Source organism: Terrapene carolina, unplaced genomic scaffold, assembly GCF_002925995.2.
Source record: "Terrapene carolina triunguis isolate 2854851 unplaced genomic scaffold, T_m_triunguis-2.0 Scaffold68, whole genome shotgun sequence".
Taxonomy (NCBI): domain Eukaryota; kingdom Metazoa; phylum Chordata; order Testudines; family Emydidae; genus Terrapene; species Terrapene triunguis.
The window spans coordinates 1057489-1079819 of NW_020664419.1; the positions used below are offsets into that span (position 1 = coordinate 1057489).

The 22331-nt window shown below is 51.4% G+C and overlaps 1 protein-coding gene across 1 annotated transcript in view; it reads left to right on the forward strand.

Moving 5' to 3' along the window:
• The first annotated feature begins 4273 nt into the window (after positions 1-4273).
• Positions 4274-22331, forward strand: part of LOC112122002 (carboxypeptidase A1-like) — a 23026-nt gene continuing 4968 nt past the window's right edge. Inside the window, exons 1-8 of the mRNA XM_026648928.1 lie at positions 4274-4377; positions 14013-14094; positions 16176-16310; positions 16954-17052; positions 18989-19090; positions 20409-20510; positions 20954-21064; positions 21981-22071. Of these exons, the coding sequence (XP_026504713.1) occupies positions 4274-4377; positions 14013-14094; positions 16176-16310; positions 16954-17052; positions 18989-19090; positions 20409-20510; positions 20954-21064; positions 21981-22071 (826 nt within the window). The remainder of the gene's footprint in view (positions 4378-14012; positions 14095-16175; positions 16311-16953; positions 17053-18988; positions 19091-20408; positions 20511-20953; positions 21065-21980; positions 22072-22331) is intronic.

The window sequence follows — 22331 nt, forward strand, 5'->3', positions numbered from 1 at the left end:
GCCTCGATAAAAAATCCTTTATATATAACTCAGTCCTGGCTCATCTTTTTCACAAGGGCACTACAAACACGGGGGGAAGTTACCCCCGCTGGAGCAATCGCCTAGCTAAATTACTCAGACTATAATTAATATAATAATCTCAAATGACAATAATAGGAATTGGCCAAGTTCTAATTTGATTTACACTGCTGTAAATCTGGAATAATGCCATGGCAGCAACCCTGGCTGAACTCTGATAATTACACAGGAGGTAGGTGCCGTGTGCTAGAGATCAGGTGTTCCCCAAATGTGGGCCTCTCACAGGGGCGGAGAAGAACCACTCCAAAACACATCTGATACTGGCCATTCACCTTCACTTTGGGCTCTGCCACAGGATATGTCTGGACACAAAAGATTCTGTTGTGTTCCCCTCGTCGCAGGGTGATCACTGAATAAGCACCAGGAAGTCTTTGTTAACTGAATCTAGTAAGGCTTTCTGGAGCTGACCATGAACCTGTAATGCCTCCATCAGAACACCGGAGGACCTGCCAGACTTGATCAGACCCGAGGTCCATTTAGCCCCCAGTATCCTGTCTCAAACAGTGACCAGTACCAGATGCTTCAAGGGAAAGTGCAAAAAACCCCTGTGTTATGATTGCAGCACCCACATAGAAAGTTAGAAACAAAACATACAGACTTTTCCCAAAAGGTTGCAATGTGACACTATTTCTAAGACGCTAGCACTCTAACGCACAACAACCAAATGCAGAGAGAGACAAAGCAGGCTGCTTCCCGAGGCTGAGAGGCACAACTCAACCCACTTTGCTCCAGTCTGGCTCTTCTGCAGACTGACTGAGGAGCCAGACCCAGACCACACGCTTCCCTACAGGGCCCCCACTAGCCTGCAAGCAGGACCAGGAAACCCCTTAGAGCTTAAAGTGATGGCGTGTAATTTTAACAGTTTTCAATACACCACACCTGCAGTCAGAGGGCCTAATTTCAGTAGAGACTGGTTTAAGCCCAGAAACACGAGGTTTTATATCCCTTCATAAACTCTTCATTTTAGTATGAACTATTCTAACTGAATATTCATAGACGGTGTGTGACTGCTGCATTTGGGGAGGCCTGCTCCCGCTCAACCTCCTCCTCTGAGGCCCCCCCAGCTCCACCTCCATCCTGCCCCCTTCCCTGAGCCCCCCCCTCACCTACTGCTTGCACCTCTTTGTCCCCTCCCCTGAGGGCCTCCTCCACCTGCCCGCTGGGGGCAGAGAGGCGTGGGCAGTGGGGGCCTCGAGGGAAGGGGCGGAGCGGGGACAGCAAGAGACAGAGTGAGGGCGGAGTCTCAGGGGGAAGAGGCGGAGCGGGAGTGGGAAGAGGAGCAGCAGGGGCGGGGCCATGGGAGAAGAGGACGAGCGGGAGTGGGGCCTCGGGGCAGAGCGCAGCCAGGCCATGGCCCGGGCACCCTTTTAGTGGCATCACTCCAAAGGTGGCAGGCCAACGCGCCTCCAAAGTGTGGTGCACCACATCCTGGTTGGGGAGGCTTAGCTTCCCCTGGCCTCATATACCTGCCGCCCATGTGCATGTTCTTGCTAGCCGTATAAATGTCCAGTCCCTCTTTCATTCTTGCTAAGTTCTCAGTCTCAGTGACATCCTAAATCTCGACATCGGGGTTTTTCCTTCCCTACGATTAGGCTGAAATATAAGGCAGGTTTCTGCAGCCCATCCCTGCCCCTATAAAGCAGACGTCTCCAAAGCCCTCCTAACTGAAAAGCACAATGGTGCCCAAGCGGCTTGATTCTGCGTATTGTTTCCCTTTCATGAGGGGCTTAAGTGAGACCCTTACGGAGCCTTTCTATTGTTTCGAGCTGCCTGCAGGCTCCAGAAGGTAACCCTGCATTGCTCACATATGGATCATGGCAGGGAGGTTTCCTTTGCAACCAGGAGATTTTTTTCCCCAGTGGAAGTTTGTGTTCTGGAGCGCAATTCTGTGGCACACTGCAGAATTGCAGAATACGAGGGACCTGCACATCGGTTAGTGAATTACGGGCACCACACATCTGTCCCTGACCTTAATGCCAAGGCCCCCTGGGGGCGGGGGGCAGGTGGAGCAAAAGGGACAGTTTCCCCTGGGCCCCCCTGTTTCAGAGGGACCCCCCCCAAATGACAGAGGCGTGACCCGGCCAAATTTGAGCAAGAGTTATTGTGACCGGGCACATGGGGTTGCAGTGCCGCTCAGGTTTGGTGCCCTCCATGGATAGCGCGAGGAGAGACTTGCCCGCCCCAGATCCCCTAGTCACTGCTGCTGGTATCATCACACCAGGCCCAGAGCCCAGAGGTTAATATGGAGATATACCTATCTCATAGAACTGGAAGGGACCCCGAAAGGTCATCGAGTCCAGCCCCCTGCCTTCACTAGCAGGACCAAGTACTGATTTTGCCCCAGAGCCCTAAGTGGCCCCCTCAAGGATGGCTCGGAAATACCGCTCCACCAGCAGTAGGGCTCAGGAAGAGGTGGGACCGAGAGTGCCCCCACCTTGGGCAGAGCCACCCCATCCCTGCAGGGAAGCCAGCGACCCCACAGTCTTGGGCCTTCTCTGCCCCTCCCAATCCCTCTGCTCTTCTTAAACACTTTCATCTCCATGGTCTTTTTTTTGGAAGGGGGGGCCTCAGTTTCAGATTTTGCCCTGGGCCCCCCCCAAAACCTCTGTGCAGCCTGATGAACACCCCCATTGGACTAGCACTGCCCCATTAGGGTCCCTCCGTAATGAGTAGTACCGATGATTTTTGACTCCAGCAGCACCGGCCTCCTCCACTCAGTGAGCTAAAGGAGACAGAGAATAAACTGAACCTGTGGAGAGAATGGACATGCAAATTGCAATGGTGTGTGTGTGTGTGTGTGTGTGTGTGTGCGCGCAAATTGCAATGGGCTGTGTGTGTGTGTACACATGCAAGTTGCAGTGTACTGGGTGTGTGTATGTGTGTGTCAGTGAGCTGCTGCCCTCTACTGGGAGAAACACAGTATCAGAGCTGACCAAGGCTTTTCAATGAGCTGGCCGGGCTACTACAGGGTTTGAAGCGGAAGGTGGTGATTTCTGGTACTGAACACCATGCCGAGGCAATTGGCTGCTGCCCATAGGCCCTGTCTGTACATGGCCATGGATTGATACAGTCAGGGCCGGCCTCAGGGGAGGGCAATCAGGGCAGTTGCAGTGTCAATTTCTGGGCGTGCCAAATCACTTTCCGGTGGTGTGGGGGTGGGTTGGGATTTTAGGGTTAGGGTGGGGGGGGGGGGGGGGACCAAAATGGGGGGGGGGGGGGTTTCCTCAGCTGTTCGGGCGATGCCAAAAATGTTTTCCGCATTGGGGGACAAAACACCTGGGGTGACCGTGGCTGGATCCCATATGAAGCTGCGCTTGCATGATCACGGCACATGCCGCAAATAAAATGCAGCTTCAGCACCCTAGATCCAAGCTAAGCAGGGCCAGGCCTGGCCCCTACGTGTGCGACAGATCTCTGGCCACCCAGGACTTCACACTCATCACTGTACAGCGAAGAGCGAAAAGCGGATCTCGTAGAACCCTAACAGTATGGGGCCCACGACACACAGCTGAGCTTTGTTGAGTCCCTAGCAAGGCAGCTACTGGAACTAACGGAGCGCTCCTTTAGCTGGTAGCAGTAGTAAGTCTCTGAGCCGCTCTGTGAAGCCAGCAAATAGAGAGTAAAACAACACGAGATACACAAAGCCAGAACATTACATGGTAAGGCCGCCTCTTCCCCAGGGGGATCGTGTTGACTCCCCCTTTACCCCTTCATGGTCGGGGCAGATCACAGGTTCTTCCCCTGCTCCAGTTTAACAGGGAACCTCCACCCGCTACTCCGACTAACCCCTTCCACACACGGCCCCCTCCGCTCACCCAACTATCTGAACGCCCTGTGCCTCCAAGGAATGGGGGGGCAGCCCTGCTTCCTCCTGTCTGCATGCTGCAAGCAAGTGGTGGGATTGCAAAGCGAGGGGCACAGGGTGTGTGTGTGGGGGGGGTGGATCTGTCATTCCATCCTATCGCGCTGAGGCCCACCACAGCGATGACAAATATTGCCACTTTTCCAGGTGGCACGTTCCCTGGGCATCAATCAGGCGGGAACAGAAGGTGTCGGCGCTTTCCTGACAGGGCAGGGCGCTGAGCATGGGAAAGAGGCCGGCTGGGGAGGCAGGGCTCTGTTGACACATGCTGAGAGCCGAGCTGCGGCACAAGGTTACAGCTGGAGCCAGCCCGGGGCAGGAGCAGTATTTAAAATGCCTCCATCTCCCAGTGCGCATCCTGCTCAGCTGAAAATGAAGGGGCTGTTGGTGTTTGCTGCTCTCCTGGCTGCAGCCTTCAGCAGGGAGACCTTTGTCGGGTAGGTAGATGGAAGTTTAACCTGCAGGGATCTTCCTCCTTGGCTGGGTTTAGGGTGACCAGGTGTCCCGATTTTATAGGGACAGTCCCGATATTTGGGGCTTTTTCTTATATAGATGCCTATTACCTCCCACCCCCGTCCTGATTTTTCACACTTGCTGTCTGGTCACCCTAGCTGGGTTTGACGTTAACGTGTGGCCTTGCGAGTTGATGTGACAGGGAAGTTAGTTAAAGGGGTAGTGTCAGGTCTTGGGGGTTTCAATCCCCACCCCAGCCGCAGAGTGAGCCGCAGCTGGAAGGAGACTTGCTTCTTTTAGCAGAGAATGTGCTGCTTGTAACCCAAGCTGCGGAAAGGGAAAGATGGGTCAGATGCTAATGGAACAGAGCAGGGGTGAGTCTCTGCAATGGGCATGTGAGCTCCCTAGAGGGCGCCCAGGAGGCAGCTGGACAAGAAGGGATGGTAGGTGAGGAGAAAAGTCACCTTTTCGCTTGAAGAGGGAATCCAGTTTAACCTTGTCAGTAGCTGTTACGAAGAAGCAACCCACAGCGCTCCAGCCACTGCAGGATGGTCTAGGGGCATCGGGTCCTGCCTCGGCGCAGGGGGCTGGACTAGATGTCTTCATGAGGGCCCTTCCTGCCCCACTTTGCTGTAATTCTATGAACTGCAGCTGTACTGAAAAGTGCTACGGGGGGGATATGGCAGGAGGGTGTCTGCTAGCTTCAGTCCAAGCACCACGGTGTGCCCAGATATTGGGGTGACGGGTGTCTGGGACAGACCCTTTAACATAGATACTAATGAATGAACTAGATTAGACCGAGAGCAACTGGTACTTTCAGTAGATCCTCATCTCAGGGAACGGCTGGCGACATAAGAATGAAAGGAGACGAGCATTCTGTCCCAGGAAACGTTTTGAATGGAAGATGTTACAAGTATAGAAACATAAAATGATAGCCACACCGCGCTCTTACGCAGCACCTTTCATCAGCAAAGGGCTTTGCAAAGGAAGTCAGCAGCATTATCCCCATGTTACTAATTGGGCAAGTGAAGGAGTTGCCCCAGGTTAAACAGCAGCCCAGAGCCAGGACTAGACTACAAGTCTCCTGAGTCTCAGTTCACCATTTTATCCACTAGGCTACGTGTCCCTGTGATAAGGGCCCATAGACACCGACTCAGTGTCTATAGACATAGACACGGGCTCGTTTAGTCTGCAAAAGAGAAGAGTGAGGGGGGATTTGACAGCAGCCTTCAACTACCTGAAGGTGGGTTCCAAAGAGGATGGATCTAGGCTGTTCTCAGTGGTGGCAGATGACAGAACAAGGAGCAATGGTCTCAGGTTGCAGTGGGGGAGGTCTAGGTTGGATATTAGGAAACACTATTTCCCTAGGAGGGTGGTGAAGCACTGGAATGGGTTACCTAGGGAAGTGGTGGAATCTCCTTCCTTAGAGGTTTTTAAGGTCAGGCTTGACAAAGCCCAGACTGGGATGATTTAGTTGGGGTTGGTCCTGCTTTGAGCAGGGGGTTGGACTAGATGACCTCCTGAGGTCCCTTCCAACCCTAATCTTCTATGACTCGGTGGATGCTCCGGGTCTGGAGCACCCACGGAAAAAAATAGTGGGTGCTCAGCACCCACCAGCCACAGCTGTTTAGTGGCACCCCTGATCGGCTAATCGGGGGTGTCTAGGGGAAAGGGGCAGAGCCGGGGTGGGAAGACGGGGAGTGAGGGCGGAGCCTTAGGGGAAGGGGTGAAGTGGGGATGGGACCTCGGGGAGGAGCAGATAGCTAGATAGCTAGCTAGGCCCCACATTGCAACTCACTAGACTCTGTTAGGTTCCCCTTGTGGGGTCCCTCAAACGGAATCAGAGAATCATAAAAGATCAGGGTTGGAAGAGACCTCAGGAGGTCATCTAGTCCAACCCCCTGCTCAAAGCAGGACCAACCCCAATTAATCTCCTCCTCCTCCCTGGCAACGGGAATCCAGTGAGAACCAGGTTGGCACTGGCTGGGCCTACTTCTGGGGGAATTCTGCGCCACTGCACGCACACAGAATTCATGTCCCCTGCAGATTTCTTTGCTTCCCTGCAGAGGAAAGTTACCCTACTGGCGCTGGGGCTAACTCTCTTTCAAGCAGCACTAACTCCTGCTGGCTAAGGAGGGACCGGTGCCGTAGAGCATGGTGTGTCACCTGCCCTTCCCTCAACCCCCGATGGAAACCCCCTCCACATGGAGCCCCAGAGGAGGGATGCCAACAGGGATGAGGGAGCTGGGGTTGGTGCCGTAGGTCAAAGTCTCCACCCCCTTCATCCCAGGCAGGGGGGGTCTGCAGGGAATAGGAGCTGTGGATTCTCAGCTCCTCCAGGAGCTGGCCTGATGATGCTGTATAGACGAAAGCACAGGAGAGAGGGAGCCTGTCTGATGGGCAGAGGCACCATTTCAGATTTTGGTAGAGGGGGGCAACTTCAACCGTGATTCCAGGGGCTACGGGCACCTGAAAACTCTAGTTTTTTTTGCAGCTAATAACGTAGAAATTAGCTTACTGGAACATTGTATCTAATTCCTATATAAAGAAAGAAAATTAAATAAATATTAGACCCACTCAGCTCTAATACTAACATGTTCTGACATCTTGTGTCAAGTCACTTAAGGCAGTGTTTTTCAATCCGTGGGTCGCGACCCAGTACTGGGTCGCGGCATGTAAGGCGCTGGGTCGCCTTGCTCTGGTCAGCACCGCCGACCGGGCCGTTAAAAGTCCCGTCGACGGTGCTGCCCGGCTAAGGCAAGCTAGTGCCTAACTTTTCCATACTGTGCTGCGCCTCGGAAGCAGCCAGCAATGGGTCTGGTTTCTAGGCAGGGGGGCCACAGGACTCCGAGCGCTGACCCCTCCCCGAGCACCGGATCCGCACTCCCGGCCAATGGGAACTGGGGGGTGGGGGTGGTTCCTGCGGGTGAGAGTCGCACGGAGCCATTTGCGCGCCTCCACCTAGGAGCCAGACCTGCTGCTGGCCTCTTCCGGGGCGCAGCGCGGTCCGTGGTGCACCCCGGCTGTGCCGCTGACCGGGAGCCCCTGGAGGTAAGTCCGTGACCATGCCCCAATCCCCTGCCCCAGTCCTGAGCCCCCCCAAACCTGGAGCCCCTCCTGCACTCCCTCCTGCACCCCAAGCCCCTGCCTAGAGCCCTGACCCCCTCCTACACCCCAAGCCCCTGCTCCAGCCCTGAGCCCCCGCTAACCCAGACCCCAAACCCCTCATCCACAGCCCCAGCCCAGAGCCCTGACCCCCTCCCACACCCCAACCCCCTGCCTCAGCCCCGAGCCCCCCCAAACCTGGAACCCCTTCCTGCACCCCAAATGCCTCATCCCTGGCCCCACCCCAGAGCCTGCACCCCCAACCCAGAGCCCTGACCCCCTCCCACACCCCAACCCCCTGCCCTAGCCCAGAACCCCCCCACACACCCTGAACCCCTCATTCCCGGCCCCACCCAGTAGCCCTCACTCCCACACACCGACCCTCTGCCCCAGACTAGACTAGAAACTGACTTTAAACAGGAGTGAAACTGACATTTTCAAGTCACTTTCACAGTATTGCCATCCCCAAATGTTCAAAAATCATGAATCGGGCTCACCAAAAATCATGAGATTGGCTTTAAAAATCATGAGATTTTGTAAAAATAATAGATTTTTATTTGACTTCTGCTTTTTGAGCTTGTAGGGGCACTGGGGGTCACATTTGGGAATGCTTTCTCCATAGCCACAAGGGATAGAAACTTCATTTTTCTTTAAGAACGAAGGCTGAAATCAGCACATATCCACTTGACTCCAGGAGCTGGGGCTTTAAGGAAGACAATAATTATCATGAGACTCCTGACAAAATCATGAGAATTGGCAGCACTGCTTTCACTTCTGCTTAAAGGCTAACTACTTTTCCTGAAGAGCCTTCAACACAATGCTGCAGCGATTGGGTTGCAGTTCTCACAGGAGACTATTTAAAACCAAACACCAAGAAAATTCCACATTTTAAAGTTGAGAAAAAAATGGAGACTTCTGAGGTAGATCAGGCCCACTGCAGGCAAGAAAGGAAAATAAACAGGCACAGGAGCGCTGGGCAGCTCTTCCTCTTGAAAAAAGGTTGGAGGGTCAAATCTTCTAGTCCTTAATTAAGTAAATTGCTCTCGGTGCTTCCACTCATAGACATTAACATGTTCTCAATAACTATACACGTCATACTTAGAATCTGAGCCATCTTACCCAGGGCTACACATCTTATACGCGTTGGCTCAGGGACGACGTTTTCGGGTATATGCTGACCAGTGCTGAGCACACAGTTGGTGCCCAGCGAATAATACAAATCATGACGATAATCGTCGCCTTTATGGACTCTGTGGATGCAATTTCTGTTCTTTGTTCTGGAATGGGCCTCGATTCAGCTGAAACCCTCAGAATTTGAGACATAAACACAGCTGATGCTCATACGACACTTTCTAGTTCCTTCCTTTTCTTGGACTCAGAACAAAAAATGACAAAACACGATGGTTTTCAGTTAAAATTACAGAGCGGGCATTGCTCTACGATCCAGCCTGGGGCAAAACCTGCCACCCCTTGAGGGTTAAATGATCTCCTCTCACCTGACTCTCATTCTCACTCTTTCTTCAGCCTTCCTGACCCCTGTGCTGCTTTTCATGCTCTCAACCACGACATCCTTCCCAATCGGCTAGGACTGATTGCTGGAGTCTCAGAGAACTGGCCTGCTTGGTATTGATCCCATCTATCAGAGTCCTCTTTGTTTGCAGCACGTAGCAGAGAGATAGGCTGGTCCAGTGGATAGGGAGCTAGCCCTGCAAGACATGGGTTCTATTCCCACCATGGACTTCCTGTATGACCTCAGTGTGGGTCCCTGGCCTTAGGGGTGAGCAGGCTGGGTGACTGCCCAGGGCACTGTTCTAAGGGGATACCTCCAGACTAGGGGGGATGCCCCACTGTTCCTGTCCCTGACCTGGTAGCCTGTCTGCTGATGTACATGATTGTGATTGGTAAACATAAATGCCAAAATAATTAGAAAAATAAATTCCCATTCTTAATAAAAGAGAGAGGGGGAAAAAAACACCTTAATCAGGTATGTTAAAATTAAGTCAATACATTTTTAGTGGAGTGGAAAACAATTGACTAAAATATTGTAGCTAATGGCAGTAACACAGAGTGTGTCTGTTAGAGAACGTAAGCAGATTTTAGGCAGATTTCATTTATTTTTATTTCTCTCGCCTAAAGAGAGTGTACGAAGTATCAAACGTGTGTCTCTGAGATCCGTGTTAAAGCTCCAGAACTGATACCTCAAGGCTTGGGATTGGGAATATCTCCCTGTATTATCTCCTGATTCTTCTAAATTTACATATACACTTAAAATCTGGCTGTCATTGGTGTTTGTGTATATTTTTTCTTTCTTTATATGGGAATCAGATACTGTGCTCATGTCAGCTAATTCCTAAGTTATCTGCGAAAAAACAAACAATCCCCCCGCCCCCAACCCTTGAGTTTTCAGGTGCCTAAGTGGCCCCTGGAATCACAGTTAAAGTTGGCCCACCCTCCCAAAATCTGAAACGGTGCCCCTAGTGAGCCAGGAGTGGCCAGAGGGCTGCGGGAGGGCCGTGGGCTCTGGCAAGACGCAGCCCCTGTGTGACAAGCATGGAGCCAAGTGCCAAGCACCAGGCACCATGAGCCACAGCAGCAGCGCAGAAGTAAGGTTGGCAATACACCATGTTCCATTACTTCCGCGCTGCTGCTGACGGTGGCGATGCCTTCAAAGCTGGGTGCCCGGCCAGCAGCCCCCACTATCAGAGCACCCGGGGCTGAGCTCTGGCACCTCTTTCAATACAAATTAAGCACCGGGGGGAGGCAGTGGGGCCCAGAGGTGATGGGGGGTGGGGAACCCGAGGGGGCCAGGGGTGATGGGGTGGCACCAAAATACAAGTTTGCCCAGGGTGCCATTTTCCCTAAGGCTGGCCCTGGCCCAGTGCCTTAGGGACAGAGTTTCAGAGATTTTTAGGCACCCAAAGGTGCAGCTAGGCAGCTAGTGGGGTTTACAAAACACCTAACCTTCAAGGTGCTTTTGAAAATCCCACTAGGTGTCTAAATACCTTTGAAAATCTGGCTGTTGGTCTCTCTGTGCCTCAGTGCCCCATCTGTACAATGGGGATAACAGGCCTGCTCGACTGCAGAGGGGCTGTGAGGAGAAACAGGTTAGACATTGTGAGGCGCTCAAGCACTATGGTGATGGGGCCACATCAGTACCACAGGTAGAGTGGGAACGTCTCTGTACCCCTGCTCGCCCTTCCCTGGGTTTTGGCCCCCTTCTTTTCACATACACCCCTCAAAACTCCCTCTTTTCTGAATGTAAACTTGGCTTAGAGGGCTTGGCTGTATTTCTTCTGTGTCCCCGTCAACACCTCCTCAGGTCCTGCAGAGGGATTCCTGTTTTACAGGAACAGAGGGTTCTGTGGCACCTTTAAGACTAACAGGCTCATCTAACAACTTCCAGATCCTTAATTTAATCACCAGCCCTTTCTTATCTTAATCACCCTGCCTCTGTTTGTAAGGAAAATCCTGCCTGCCTGCCCCAGGGGCACAAACTGGGAGCCGCACCTCTCTTCTGGGAACTCACACTCCACAGTCACGCTGTGCTGTGGTTAAGAGCGCTGCCTGGGAGCACACTGCCTGTATGAAATTTGGGGGTGGGAGCCCCCCTTGACCCTCCAAATGGTGCCCCTGCTGAAGGGACCATCTGCAGCAGAGGCAACATGCTCTGCACTAGGACATCAGTGGGCTACCTCCAGCTGCCCTTACTCACGCTAACATCCACATTATTAGTCACCAGCCCACTCCTGCGCCCCTTACTCAGGCAAAGCTCCCATCAGGGGATAAGCGTGTTAGTCTGTGTCCACAAAAGCAACGAGGAGTCCGGTGGCACTTTAAAGACTAACAGATTTGTTTGGGCATAAGCTTTTGTGGGTAAAAAACCCACTTCTTCAGATGCATGGAGTGAAAATTACAGATACAGGCATAAATATATACTGGCACATGAAGAGAAGGGAGTTACCTCACAAGTGGAGAACCAATGTTGAAGGCCAATTTAGTCAGGGTGGATGTGGTCCACTCCCAATAATTGATGAGGAGGTGTCCACATCCACCCTGACTAAACTGGCCTTCAACATGTAAGGTAACTCCCTTCTCTTCATGTGCCAATATATCAGGGGTTCTCAAACTGGGGGTTGGGACCCCTCAGGGAGTTGCGAAGGTATTACATGGCGGGGGTCGCGAGCTGTCAGCCTCCACCCCAAACCCCGGTTTGCCTCCAGCATTTAGAATGGTATTAAATATATTGAAAAGTGTTTTTCATTTATAAGGGGGCGGGGGGTCACACTCAGAATCTTGCTGTGTGAAAGGGGTCACCCGTACAAAAGTTTGAGAACCACGGCAATATATATTTATTCCTGTATCTGTAATTTTCACTCCTTGCATCTGAAGAAGTGGGGTTTATTTACCCACAAAAGCTTATGCCCAAATAAATCTGTTAGTCTTCAAGGTGCCACCAGACGCCTCGTTGTTTTCATACGGGCTGTGTAAACACTGCATCTGGCACTCAGGGTTTGGCCCAACTGCTGGGCTGAATTCCCTCTAAGCTGTGTGGCCGTGCCACAGCCTATTATGCACCTCGCAGGCACTCCGGCTGCAGCCGGGAGAGATGCCCCTCCCCGCCGTCCCCAGCCCAGCCACGGACCTGGTGCAGCCAGGGGGGAGGCATCTATCCCGTGGCCCCAGCCCCGGAGCTGCTGCAGCCAGGGGAGAGGTGCCTCTCCCCCACAGCCCAGGTACTGCTGCGGAGAGAGGGATCTGGGGGGAGTCCTCTCTCCCCGCCATAGCCCCGGAACACCCTCCTGCACCCCAAACCCCCCATCCCCAGCCCCACCCCAGAGCCTGCACCCCCAGCCAGAGCCCTCACCCCCCCCAACCCTCTGCCCCAGCCCTGAGCCCCTCATCCCCGGCCCCACCCCAGAGCCCACACCCCCAGATGGGGCTCTCAGCCCCCCGCAAGCCAACCTTCTGTCCCAGTCCTGAGCCCCCACCCATATTCTGAACCCCTCGCCCCACCCCCGCCAGATGAATTTTGTTATGTGAACCAATATGGAGGTGATGGTTCACACATTTGTGTGATGTGTCACATAAAAATCATTCCGCACACGTGTGGGGAAAAATTAGAGGGCACACTGCTGCTGGGTCAGGCCCCTAGAACGTTCAGAAGGGGTCTCTGGAGTCCCCACGGGGACATGGTCCCCGTTCACTGGGTTTCACACGGCTGGCTGACTGTCCTGTTGTGTGTGCGTTCTAATCCTGGGATGTGAGCGAGAGCGACAGGAACAGAGGAAGGACCAGTCTGGATCTGACCCAAGGCCCATCCAATCCAGAATCCCATCCCTGACAGTGGCAGATGCCTCAGAGGAAGGTGTAGTTACCCCACAGTCGCAGACGTGGGGTAATCTGCCCCTTGCACCCCAGGTTTCATCCTGGTCTCTAAAACTGGTCTACACAGCCCGTAGCAGCTGAGGTGACAGACTTGTGGGGCTCACACTTCTGCTCTACAAATAGCTGTGGAGATGTGTAGCTTGGGCCGGAGCCTGGGCTCTGAGGCCTAGGAAGCAGGTGGGCTTCCGAGCCCGAGCTCCAACCAGAGTTGTAACTAAAAAGCGTTGTTCGCACGGCTGTTTTTAGGGTGATCGTGCGAGCCCTAGTTCGGTGACCCAGGCCGGGAAGCTTGCTGCTGAGGGCTGTGTAGACATACCTTAATAATTAAGGGTTGGCTTAAGCCATGAAGCCTGAGGTGTCCCAACCTTTCGTAACTTGTGTTGTCATTAATTATAACTCTGGGTGTTCTTGGTATCCGTAGGAATGTGGGTTTGTTACGTGAGTGTGTAACTCTCGCTGGTGTGGTCAAGGGGAGACTATCCCTTTGCAGCGCAACCAGACATCAATGGGTTTGCCTGTGAGACTACTCCTGTGTGAAGTCCCAGTGTAGTTTAGTTTGCTGGTGCTGAGTGGTGGGGATGTATTAAGAGCCCAAACTAGATGATCTGGTCCCGCCTTGCCTTTAACTCTATGACTCTATTGCCTGTGGAGTTACCGACAGTAGGGTCTTACTGCTAGAACTTGTTCCTGCTCGGGGCACGACTCTATTTCCTTCTATAGTTTGGCCAATACCAAGCACACCCATGGCACTCGTTGAATGACTAATGCTACTGCATGGTCCATATGATAAGGCATAGGGCTGAGAATCAAGATACCTGGGTGCTAGTCCTGGCTTGGCCACTGAATTCCTGTCGGACCCTGGGCAAGTCCTCTCCTGTCCAGCGTCCCCATCTGTAAAATGGGCGTAATGGCACTTACCTGCCTTTGTAAAGTACTTTGTGATCTGAGGATGGGAAGCCACACACGAGAGCTGAATAGTACGATGCCTAATGATGTCCATCACATAGACCACATTCTAACATCCCAACTGAAGGGTGTGTGAACCCCTCGGCGTTCCATCGCTTGCTCCAGTCTCACTTCCTTCAAACTCTCCTCCACGATCCCCCGTAACTCCTCTCCGTCTGCACAGGAACCAGGTGCTCCGTATCTTCGTTGCCGATGAAGCCAGTGTGGAGAAGGTGAAGGAGCTGGAGGAGCTGCAGGAGCTACAGGTAACGGGAAGGCGCAGATCAGCCATGTCCCTAGAACTGGTTACACATGGGCCCGTAGCAATATGGCTCAACCCTGGCTGGGAGGGACCATCTCTAGAGGAGTTCAGTCTCCAGGGCCTCTGCTGAGACTGCCAGGAAAGGGGAACAATTAGTGCCTGTTGTGATGGTGAACCTCAGGGTGTGCAACCCCCACGTGGCTTTAATCTAGAGATGGGATCAGATCCAGAAAAATGTCTCATGTGCACCCCCGGGGGGAGGTTTTTGGAGCCGGGGCTCAGGTGTGGTCCATTATAAAGGGAGGGGCATGTTAGAAATTGGAATCCATCCCTAGGTTCAGACTTCAAAAACGCCCCCCAAAAGGGTTTGGGATCTGTGACGGGACCCCCGGGGTGCAGCTTGGAACTGGGGTACTGTTCTGCCCCCTTAACTCTCCAGCCTGGGCTGTCTCTCGGGATGCTTTGCTAGTGCTAAGCAGCAAACCCCTCCAGGCTCTGTGATCACTCAGCACAACAGCAAGTGGAGCCCCACGACCAGCTAGATTGTGGGTATGCTCCCAGAGCCACTCACGAAACTTCCCTGAGTCACAGCGATCTCCCTGGTGTCGTCTTGTGCAACTGAGTCGTAGAGTCGAGCAGGCCCCATTGTGTGGTGCTTGTGCAACAGTCATTGCATTGTAAATCCCTTGATTACAACTCCCCTGCTGATTAATGGTCACTGAACGCCCGCCTGGGAGTGGTTCGCCTCCTTTGTAGGTCACTAGCCAACTGACAATGTATTTCAGTAGCAACCATACAGCAAAATCTCATAACTTGATACACACTAATGCTAGACATATACAGAACAGTGGGTTTCAGCAGATCATGAGCTTTCATACGATATCGTCCATGACATGCTTTGTATAAAATATGTCACAATTATATGGCAGGGCTGGAGATGGGGGTTGCAGGGTGCTGCTTTGAGGTACAGAGTGCCACAAGATCCCGACCCAAATCAAAACGGAGACAAAAGTTTGCAACTGAAATGGCTGAATTTTACTAATGCACATGTCCCTCACTTAGGAATTATATTTGCCATTCACCTCTTAATACCTCTCTTCATCTCTGGAGGCACCTATTAAGCTTGCTCAGCCCTTATGATAGCTCCATCTCACCTCAAGAGTGAACCGATTTCTTCCCCTGCCTTTCTAGAGCTAAAACCCCTTACACAACCATTAGGTCCTTCATTATGTAGGGACTTCAGGAATTGCCCCTCATTGAATTACACTGGGGAAACATCTCCTGATTTCATGCAACGAAATACTCCTGCAGTGCACTGAAAAGCACCCCTGGCTGGCTGACAGGTCCAAATATTTCTAAGACTGCTGATGGTTATTTGTTTTGTCTTTGTTCAAAAAAGAACTAGATAAGTTCATGGAGGATTGGTCCATCAATGGCTATTAGTCAGGATGGGCAGGGATGGTATCCCTAGCCTCTGTTTGCCAGAAGCTGGGAATGAGGGACAGGGGATGGATCACTTGATGGTTACCTAGAATACCAGGGTTGGAAGGGACCTCAGGAGGTCATCTAGTCCAATCCCCTGCTTAAAGCAGGACCAATCCCCAGACAGATTTTTGTCCCAGATCCCTAAATGGCCCCCTCAAGGATTGAACTCACAACCCTGGGTTTAGCAGGCCAATGCTCAAACCACTGAGCTATCCCTGCCCCCAACCTGTTCTCTTCATTCCCTCTGGGGCACCTGGCATTGGCCACTGTCAGAAGACAGGGTACTGAGCTAGATGGCCCTTTGGTCTGATCCAGTATGGCCGTTCTTATGTTCTTAAAAACAACAAGGAGTCCAGTGGCACCTTAAAGACTAACAGATTTATTTGGGCACAAGCTTTCATGGGTAAAAAACCTCACTTCTTCAGATGCAAGAAGAAGTGAAGTGAAGTGCATCTGAAGAAGTGGGTTTTTTACCCACGAAAGCTTATGCCCAAATAAATCTGTTAGTCTTTAAGGTGCCACTGGACTCCTTGTTGTTTTTGTGGATACAGACTAACACGGCTACCCCCCTGATACTTATGTTCTTATGCTCTTTGCCAGCTGGATTTCTGGCGGGGACCTGGAGGCCCAGACGTTCCTATAGATGTACGCATTCCCTTCACCAGCCTTCAAGCCGTCAAAATCTTCCTAGAGTCCAACGGCATTCGCTATTCCATCCTGATAGATGACCTACAGGTGAGTGCTGGATGTGCAGAGGACTAGATGCCCTGCAGAGAGGGGTGGGTCAGGAAACCAGAGATATTGCATTAAACTCGCTGTGACCCTGTGAGTTATCTCCAGGGCCAAAGTCTCCTCCTAAGTTACATCAGCTCGACTCCTTTGTGTTTGAGGATACAAAGCCAAGTTCTGCCGTCTGTTGGATCCATGCTTTCAATTCCACAGAAGGCAATAGCGTTGCACAGGTGTGTAACTGAGAGAAAGTTTTGGCCCATTGTTTTTAAGGGCCTGGTGGTGAATCAGGAAAATAACAAGTGAGTTTGGTCAAGAGCTAAATTCAACTGAGCCTAATTGAAATTCTCCAGGCAAACCTGAGAGCTCATTCCGTTGAAACTCTGCTCACGGGACAAACGCTCATTGGATGATCAGATCCTGAAAGCAAAGAATCAGACTGAATAGAAACTGAGAAAGGGTTTGGCCCAATAATTGTAACTCGTAGTCAAAGCTCAGCCATTTATAGAGGGAAGCAGGTGCACAGAAATGAAAGGCATGTTCTCCTCGGTATAACCAATGCTCTTTCTTCTCCAAAGCCTGCCTGCTCTTGGTGATGCCTCTGCATGACTAGTCCTTCCTAACAGACTCTTCTCCCTGCCTCTTCTAGGCGCTGGTGGATGAGGAACAGACTCAGATGATAAGTCATCATTTCATGCCCCGGTCTGTGGAGACTTTTAACTACGCCTCTTACCACACTCTGGATGAGGTAACGGCCGGTGCTCACCCATTGACATGTGACCCACGAGGGTCTGAGAGGCGCATTTGCAGAAGGAGAATATGAGACAGGCTTTCACCATTGAATAGGCCACATGCACCCTCTCCACTTAGGCTGCCACGCAAAGCAAAGCCCATGCGTGGGCACACACTTTGCACTGTGGGAAAGATGCATTTTGGAATTGCTCTCTCTGCTGGGTTGAGGTGCTGGGACACTTTGGAGGCTGATTTTAAAGGCTCCAAACTGGCTGTGATGGGTTCACCCCGGGGTGCCACCTGAAACTGGGGTACCACTGAGCCCCCTGACCCACCAGCCTCGGCTCTCTCTCACACTGTACTGCTGTGACAAGCTGCAAAGCCCTCCAAACTTCCGCTTTCACCACATTCACATGGGTAGGAACACATCCAGCTGCAGTTACATGCAGGGCTCTCTAACCACCAGCTTCCCAGCCCAGGACTCCAGAGCAGTACTGTCCTGCCCTGGTCAAAGCTGGCCAGCATATGGGTTTAACACCCGGTCCGTCTCTCCCTCAATGTGAAGAGGACTGTGCACACTTGTGGTAACCAAGCAGAGATTTCCCCCAAGCACTCCAGTCAAAGCTCACTGGTTTAGATTAAAACAAAAACAAGTTTATTAACTACAAATGATAGATTTTAAGTGATTATAAGTGGTAGCAAACTGATCAAAGCAGATTACCTAGCAAATAAACAAAAAACGCAAACTAAGCTTAATATACTAGATAGACTGGATATGAATTAGTAGATTCTCACCCTAACAGATGATACAAGCAGGCTGCAGATCTTTAAGGGGCAAGCTGCATTTGCTTGACAGCTTGGAATCCCCAGGCCTTTCATGCATAGGCTAGAAATCCCATTAGCCTGGGTCCAGCACTTCCCCCAGTTCAGTCCTTGTTCCTCAGGTGTTTCCAGGAGTCTTCTTGGGTGGAAAGTGAAGAACAACAGATGACGTCACTTCCTGCCTTATATAGCTTTTGCATATGGCGGGAACCCTTTGTTCCAAAGCTGGTTCCCAGACCAGTCTGTGGAAAAATACTGACATCCCAAGATGGAGTCTAGCATCATGTGGTCTGGTCACATGTCCTTGTAGAGTCATAGCAGCCATTACTTGCAGGTTGTCTGTAGCGTTCTCAGAAACGCTCACCAGGTAGGAGATAAGCTTTTCCTAAGGCCTATTGTTGTCCCTAATAGCTCATTGCCCTGAATAGGCCCTTCCCCACCCAGCTATCTAGACTGAAAGCATCTTATCTAGTGGGCATTACCCAGGTGTAACTACATTTGAAATACAGATACATAGTCAATATTCATAACTTCAGATACAAGAATGATACATGCATACAAATAGGATAACCATAATCAGCAAATCATAACTTTTTCAATGACATCTCACATGACCCATCTTGCATAAAATGTATCATAATTATGCCATAATCATATAATAATAATATCACTATGAAGAATATGGGGTGCAGTGTCACACCGGCTTCTAATTTTTCACCCACAATTCATTGCATTTTCAATGCAAAAACAAAAAGAAAAGATATCCACTTGCCCATATCATCTGAGACTTTCTGGCGTGTACTGCAGTCGGATACACAACAGCAGCTGGGCAACACAAGGAAGAGCGAATGAAAGTCCCCATTCAAAGATTTCAGCAAGCAGTTTAGTTAGAAAGGTCTCCTCCTGGGCAGCTATATACCAATGGCAAACGTTTGTGTTTAAAGTTTGGTAAAGGGAAGATAAGGATTGGATAGCCCCTCCCCACGCCCTACGTCATGGATCAGAAAGCACTGGAGTCAAACTATAAAATAGTCCCAGGGGTTATCTGAAGCAAAGGGAGTGTGGGGCCAACACAGGTGTACACCAATCTGCCGTTTAGACCTAACTCCAGCGTCCTCTTTATACGCCAGATCTACGACTTCATGGACTTATTGGTCGAGGCAAATCCAAACCTGGTCAGCAAAATTCAGATCGGCAACAGTTACGAAGGCCGCCCTCTCAACGTCCTGAAGGTAAAGTCACAGGGGGTAGACACGGGGCCTGATTCGGCTCTCACACCGACTTCTTGTCGCTGTACCTCCACGAACCTCAGTGGAGTAACTCCTGATGTATAGCAGGGGCGAAGAGAATCAGCCCACATACGCTGTGTAAACACACAAGCTCAACCCCTACTTTTTGTTGCACCAGTGTAAATCAGCAGTAACTTCAGTGGAGTTACCCTGGTGAAAACCTGGTGTGAGCAGTAGGATAATCTAGCTTCCTTGTTAATGAAGTTCTGCCATTGCTAGTTAGCAAAGAGGCATTTACTTCCTAAATACCACCACAGCGATTCAGCAAAGCATATTTACCCCTCTCTTGCTCTGCCCCCTGCCAGCTAGTCTTTCCTGGGGAATATTTTAATTGCTTTCAACCCCCCTTTCTGAGTTCTGGTGGACAGAGTTTGCCCCATGATGGCCTCTTCTATTATCTTCCATGGGACCAAGTCAAGCCTTGGCTGGTGGCCTTCCAGGAGAACCCAGGGAATGGGATTTGGGACTCATTAGGTGATTCCCTAGAGATGAGATTTTTCCTGCACAAAAATTTAGACAAAAATGACATTTTACTTTGGAAATGTTTGAGTTTTGGTCAAAACAACTAAAAATCTAGGACAAACCTGGATGCTTTTTGTGAAAATTTCCTTTGTGTCAGAAAACCCATTTTCCGTTGAAAAACTTTTGATAGACATTTTTCTGCCAGGTGTGTGACTCAGTTCTTCCCTCTGAATCAGTGCTAAGCCAATGCCCTGGCATGACATAGAGGGCACTTGTGCTCCTGGAGATGCCGTCTTTTGGATGAGACGTAAAGTGGTGGTCCTGACCCCGTATGGTCATTAAAGATTCCCACAACACATTTTGCAGGGGTACAGTCAGTAACCCTGGTGCTGGGGTTAAATTCCAACCTGGGTAATTAGTACATTCTGCTGACTTAAAATTCCCCCAAAATTGTTTGCCTGCTTTCATAAACTACAGTCTAGTGCTGTTGCCATGTTCCACCCCAGAAGCAGCTGCATTTCAGGGATGAGTGAAGAAATATACAATACAGTGTATCTATCAAGAGCCATAAGGTCTGGTCATTATGGACGACGGCTCCTCTGGGAATATATGAGCTCCCTGTTCCTAAGCATGATGTCATTTAAAAAGGGGGAGGGAGATCTCTGAAGCTCAGAGACATCCGGCATGGCATAGACTCCCTGAGGGGTTGCCTGAGCAGCATTCAGATCCGTGGTACTAAAGGATGGGGGGAGCTGCACTGCAGAAAATCAACCCTCTACATCTTTGCTTTTCCATGCAGTTCAGCACTGGAGGAACCAAGCGCCCCGCTATTTGGATCGACACCGGCATCCACTCCCGGGAATGGATCACTCAGGCCAGCGGAGTCTTGTTTGCAAAGAAGGTTTCAGCTGAGCATGGCACATGGCACATTCCAGGATGAGGCATGAAGAGAGACAGGGGACCCCACTAGCTGGGAGGGATGTGCTTGACCTAGAGGCAGCATCAAGCTCACCTGACATAGTCATGACAGCTGAGAGCTGGTGAAGTCGGTGGTGCTACTTCTGTGAGAGGGTTGGGCCCTAGCAGAGGCAGGAATTGTGCACGGAGGCCGGAAAAGGGTGGAATAAGCTCCCTGCTCCCTTGAAACAGGCCCCCAAAATGGCAGGCTTTCACGCCTTGCCGCTGGCGAGGGATAATGGGCCAGGTTCTCAGCTGGCGTGAAGTGACAGCTAATTGACGCGGGTTGTGGCTCTGGCCCTATGAGTGCAATGAAGCCCAGTGCTAGAATGACTAATGTGCCTGGGCCTCAGGGCGTCTCTTCCTCACCTGTGCCTCCCTGTTCAGATTGTTGATAATTACGGCAAAGACCCTTCTCTCACCTCCATCCTGGACAACCTGGACATCTTCCTGGAAATCGTTACCAACCCCGATGGCTTTGCTTTCACCCACACCAAGGTATTTCTCCTTGGCCTCCTTAGCCGGCCTTTATAAGAGCGATCAGATCTCTGGCTCAGGACTTCCAGGCAACAAGCTCATGAGCGGAGGGGGAGGGAGGCGGGGGGCTGCATGGGGAGTGGCAAGAGGGGTCCCATGTATTGGGTCCTGATACTCTACTGCTTCAGTGCTATGTAATGGGAGCCATTTCTACCCCCCTGGCACATAGGGCAATGCCCACACAAAGGTGAAAGGCCATGGAGAATCACTGGAGGCCTCAGCGCTTGCTTCAGTCTTAACAGGGAAGAACTTGCTATGTGCGTTAAAGACTCAATTGGACCTTGCTGTGTCTGGGGAAATTGACCATGAGCCTCTGGATTTAGCTATAACAAGACAAGTACACCCAAGAGACGTTAAAGGAGACCTGATCTATCCAGATTGTAGGCACCTGAGTCTCCATAGCATTATTGTTTGATATCTGTATTAGAGTAGAGACACCAACCAAGCTCAGGATACCAATGTTGGTAGCTGCTGTACAGACACATAGTGAGAGATGGAGCCTGCATCGAAGAGTTGGCCAAGACAGGCGAAGGGTGGGAGTGGAGAGAGAGGGAGAATTATTTGCCCATGGTGAACCAGCAAATCAATAGCAGAGCCTAGAACAGAATCCAAGATTCCTGAGTCCCTGTCTAACACCCAGCTACTGCTCTCCTCACACGTTTATATTGGTGTAACTACACTGACTTCAGAGGATTCACTCCAGTTAAGCAAGAGGAGACTCGGGCCCCTATGTGCCTAGAGAACAGACTTTCTCGACACCAGTGCGGTGTGACCCATCGGCCCTAGGAGACGCTAGTCTCACTCAGCCCTGTGGAAAGGGCTGTTAGCGTACGGCCCTGGCTGGCACCCTGACAAACGATTCTCCCCTCTGTCCCAGAACCGCATGTGGCGTAAGACCAGGTCCATCAGCTCCGGGTCGACCTGCATCGGCGTGGACCCCAACAGAAACTGGGACGCGGGTTTCGGAGGTACGGTTTTCCTTTAACTTCTCCTTGGGGGGATTTACGTGGACTCCCCTGGGCCCAGGGAAGGAGTGAGCAAAGGGCCTGGCAGTGCTATCCACGGCTGATTAATGGGAAGAGCTGGGCTTTATCCTGGGCTGGCCCCTGCAGTGAAGGAGCATCTTCTATTGCTTTGGAGTAACTTCAGCACCAGCCCACCTGCATGCTGTGGGGGAGGGATAGCTCGGTGGTTTGAGCACTGGCCTGCTAAACCCAGGGTTGTGAGT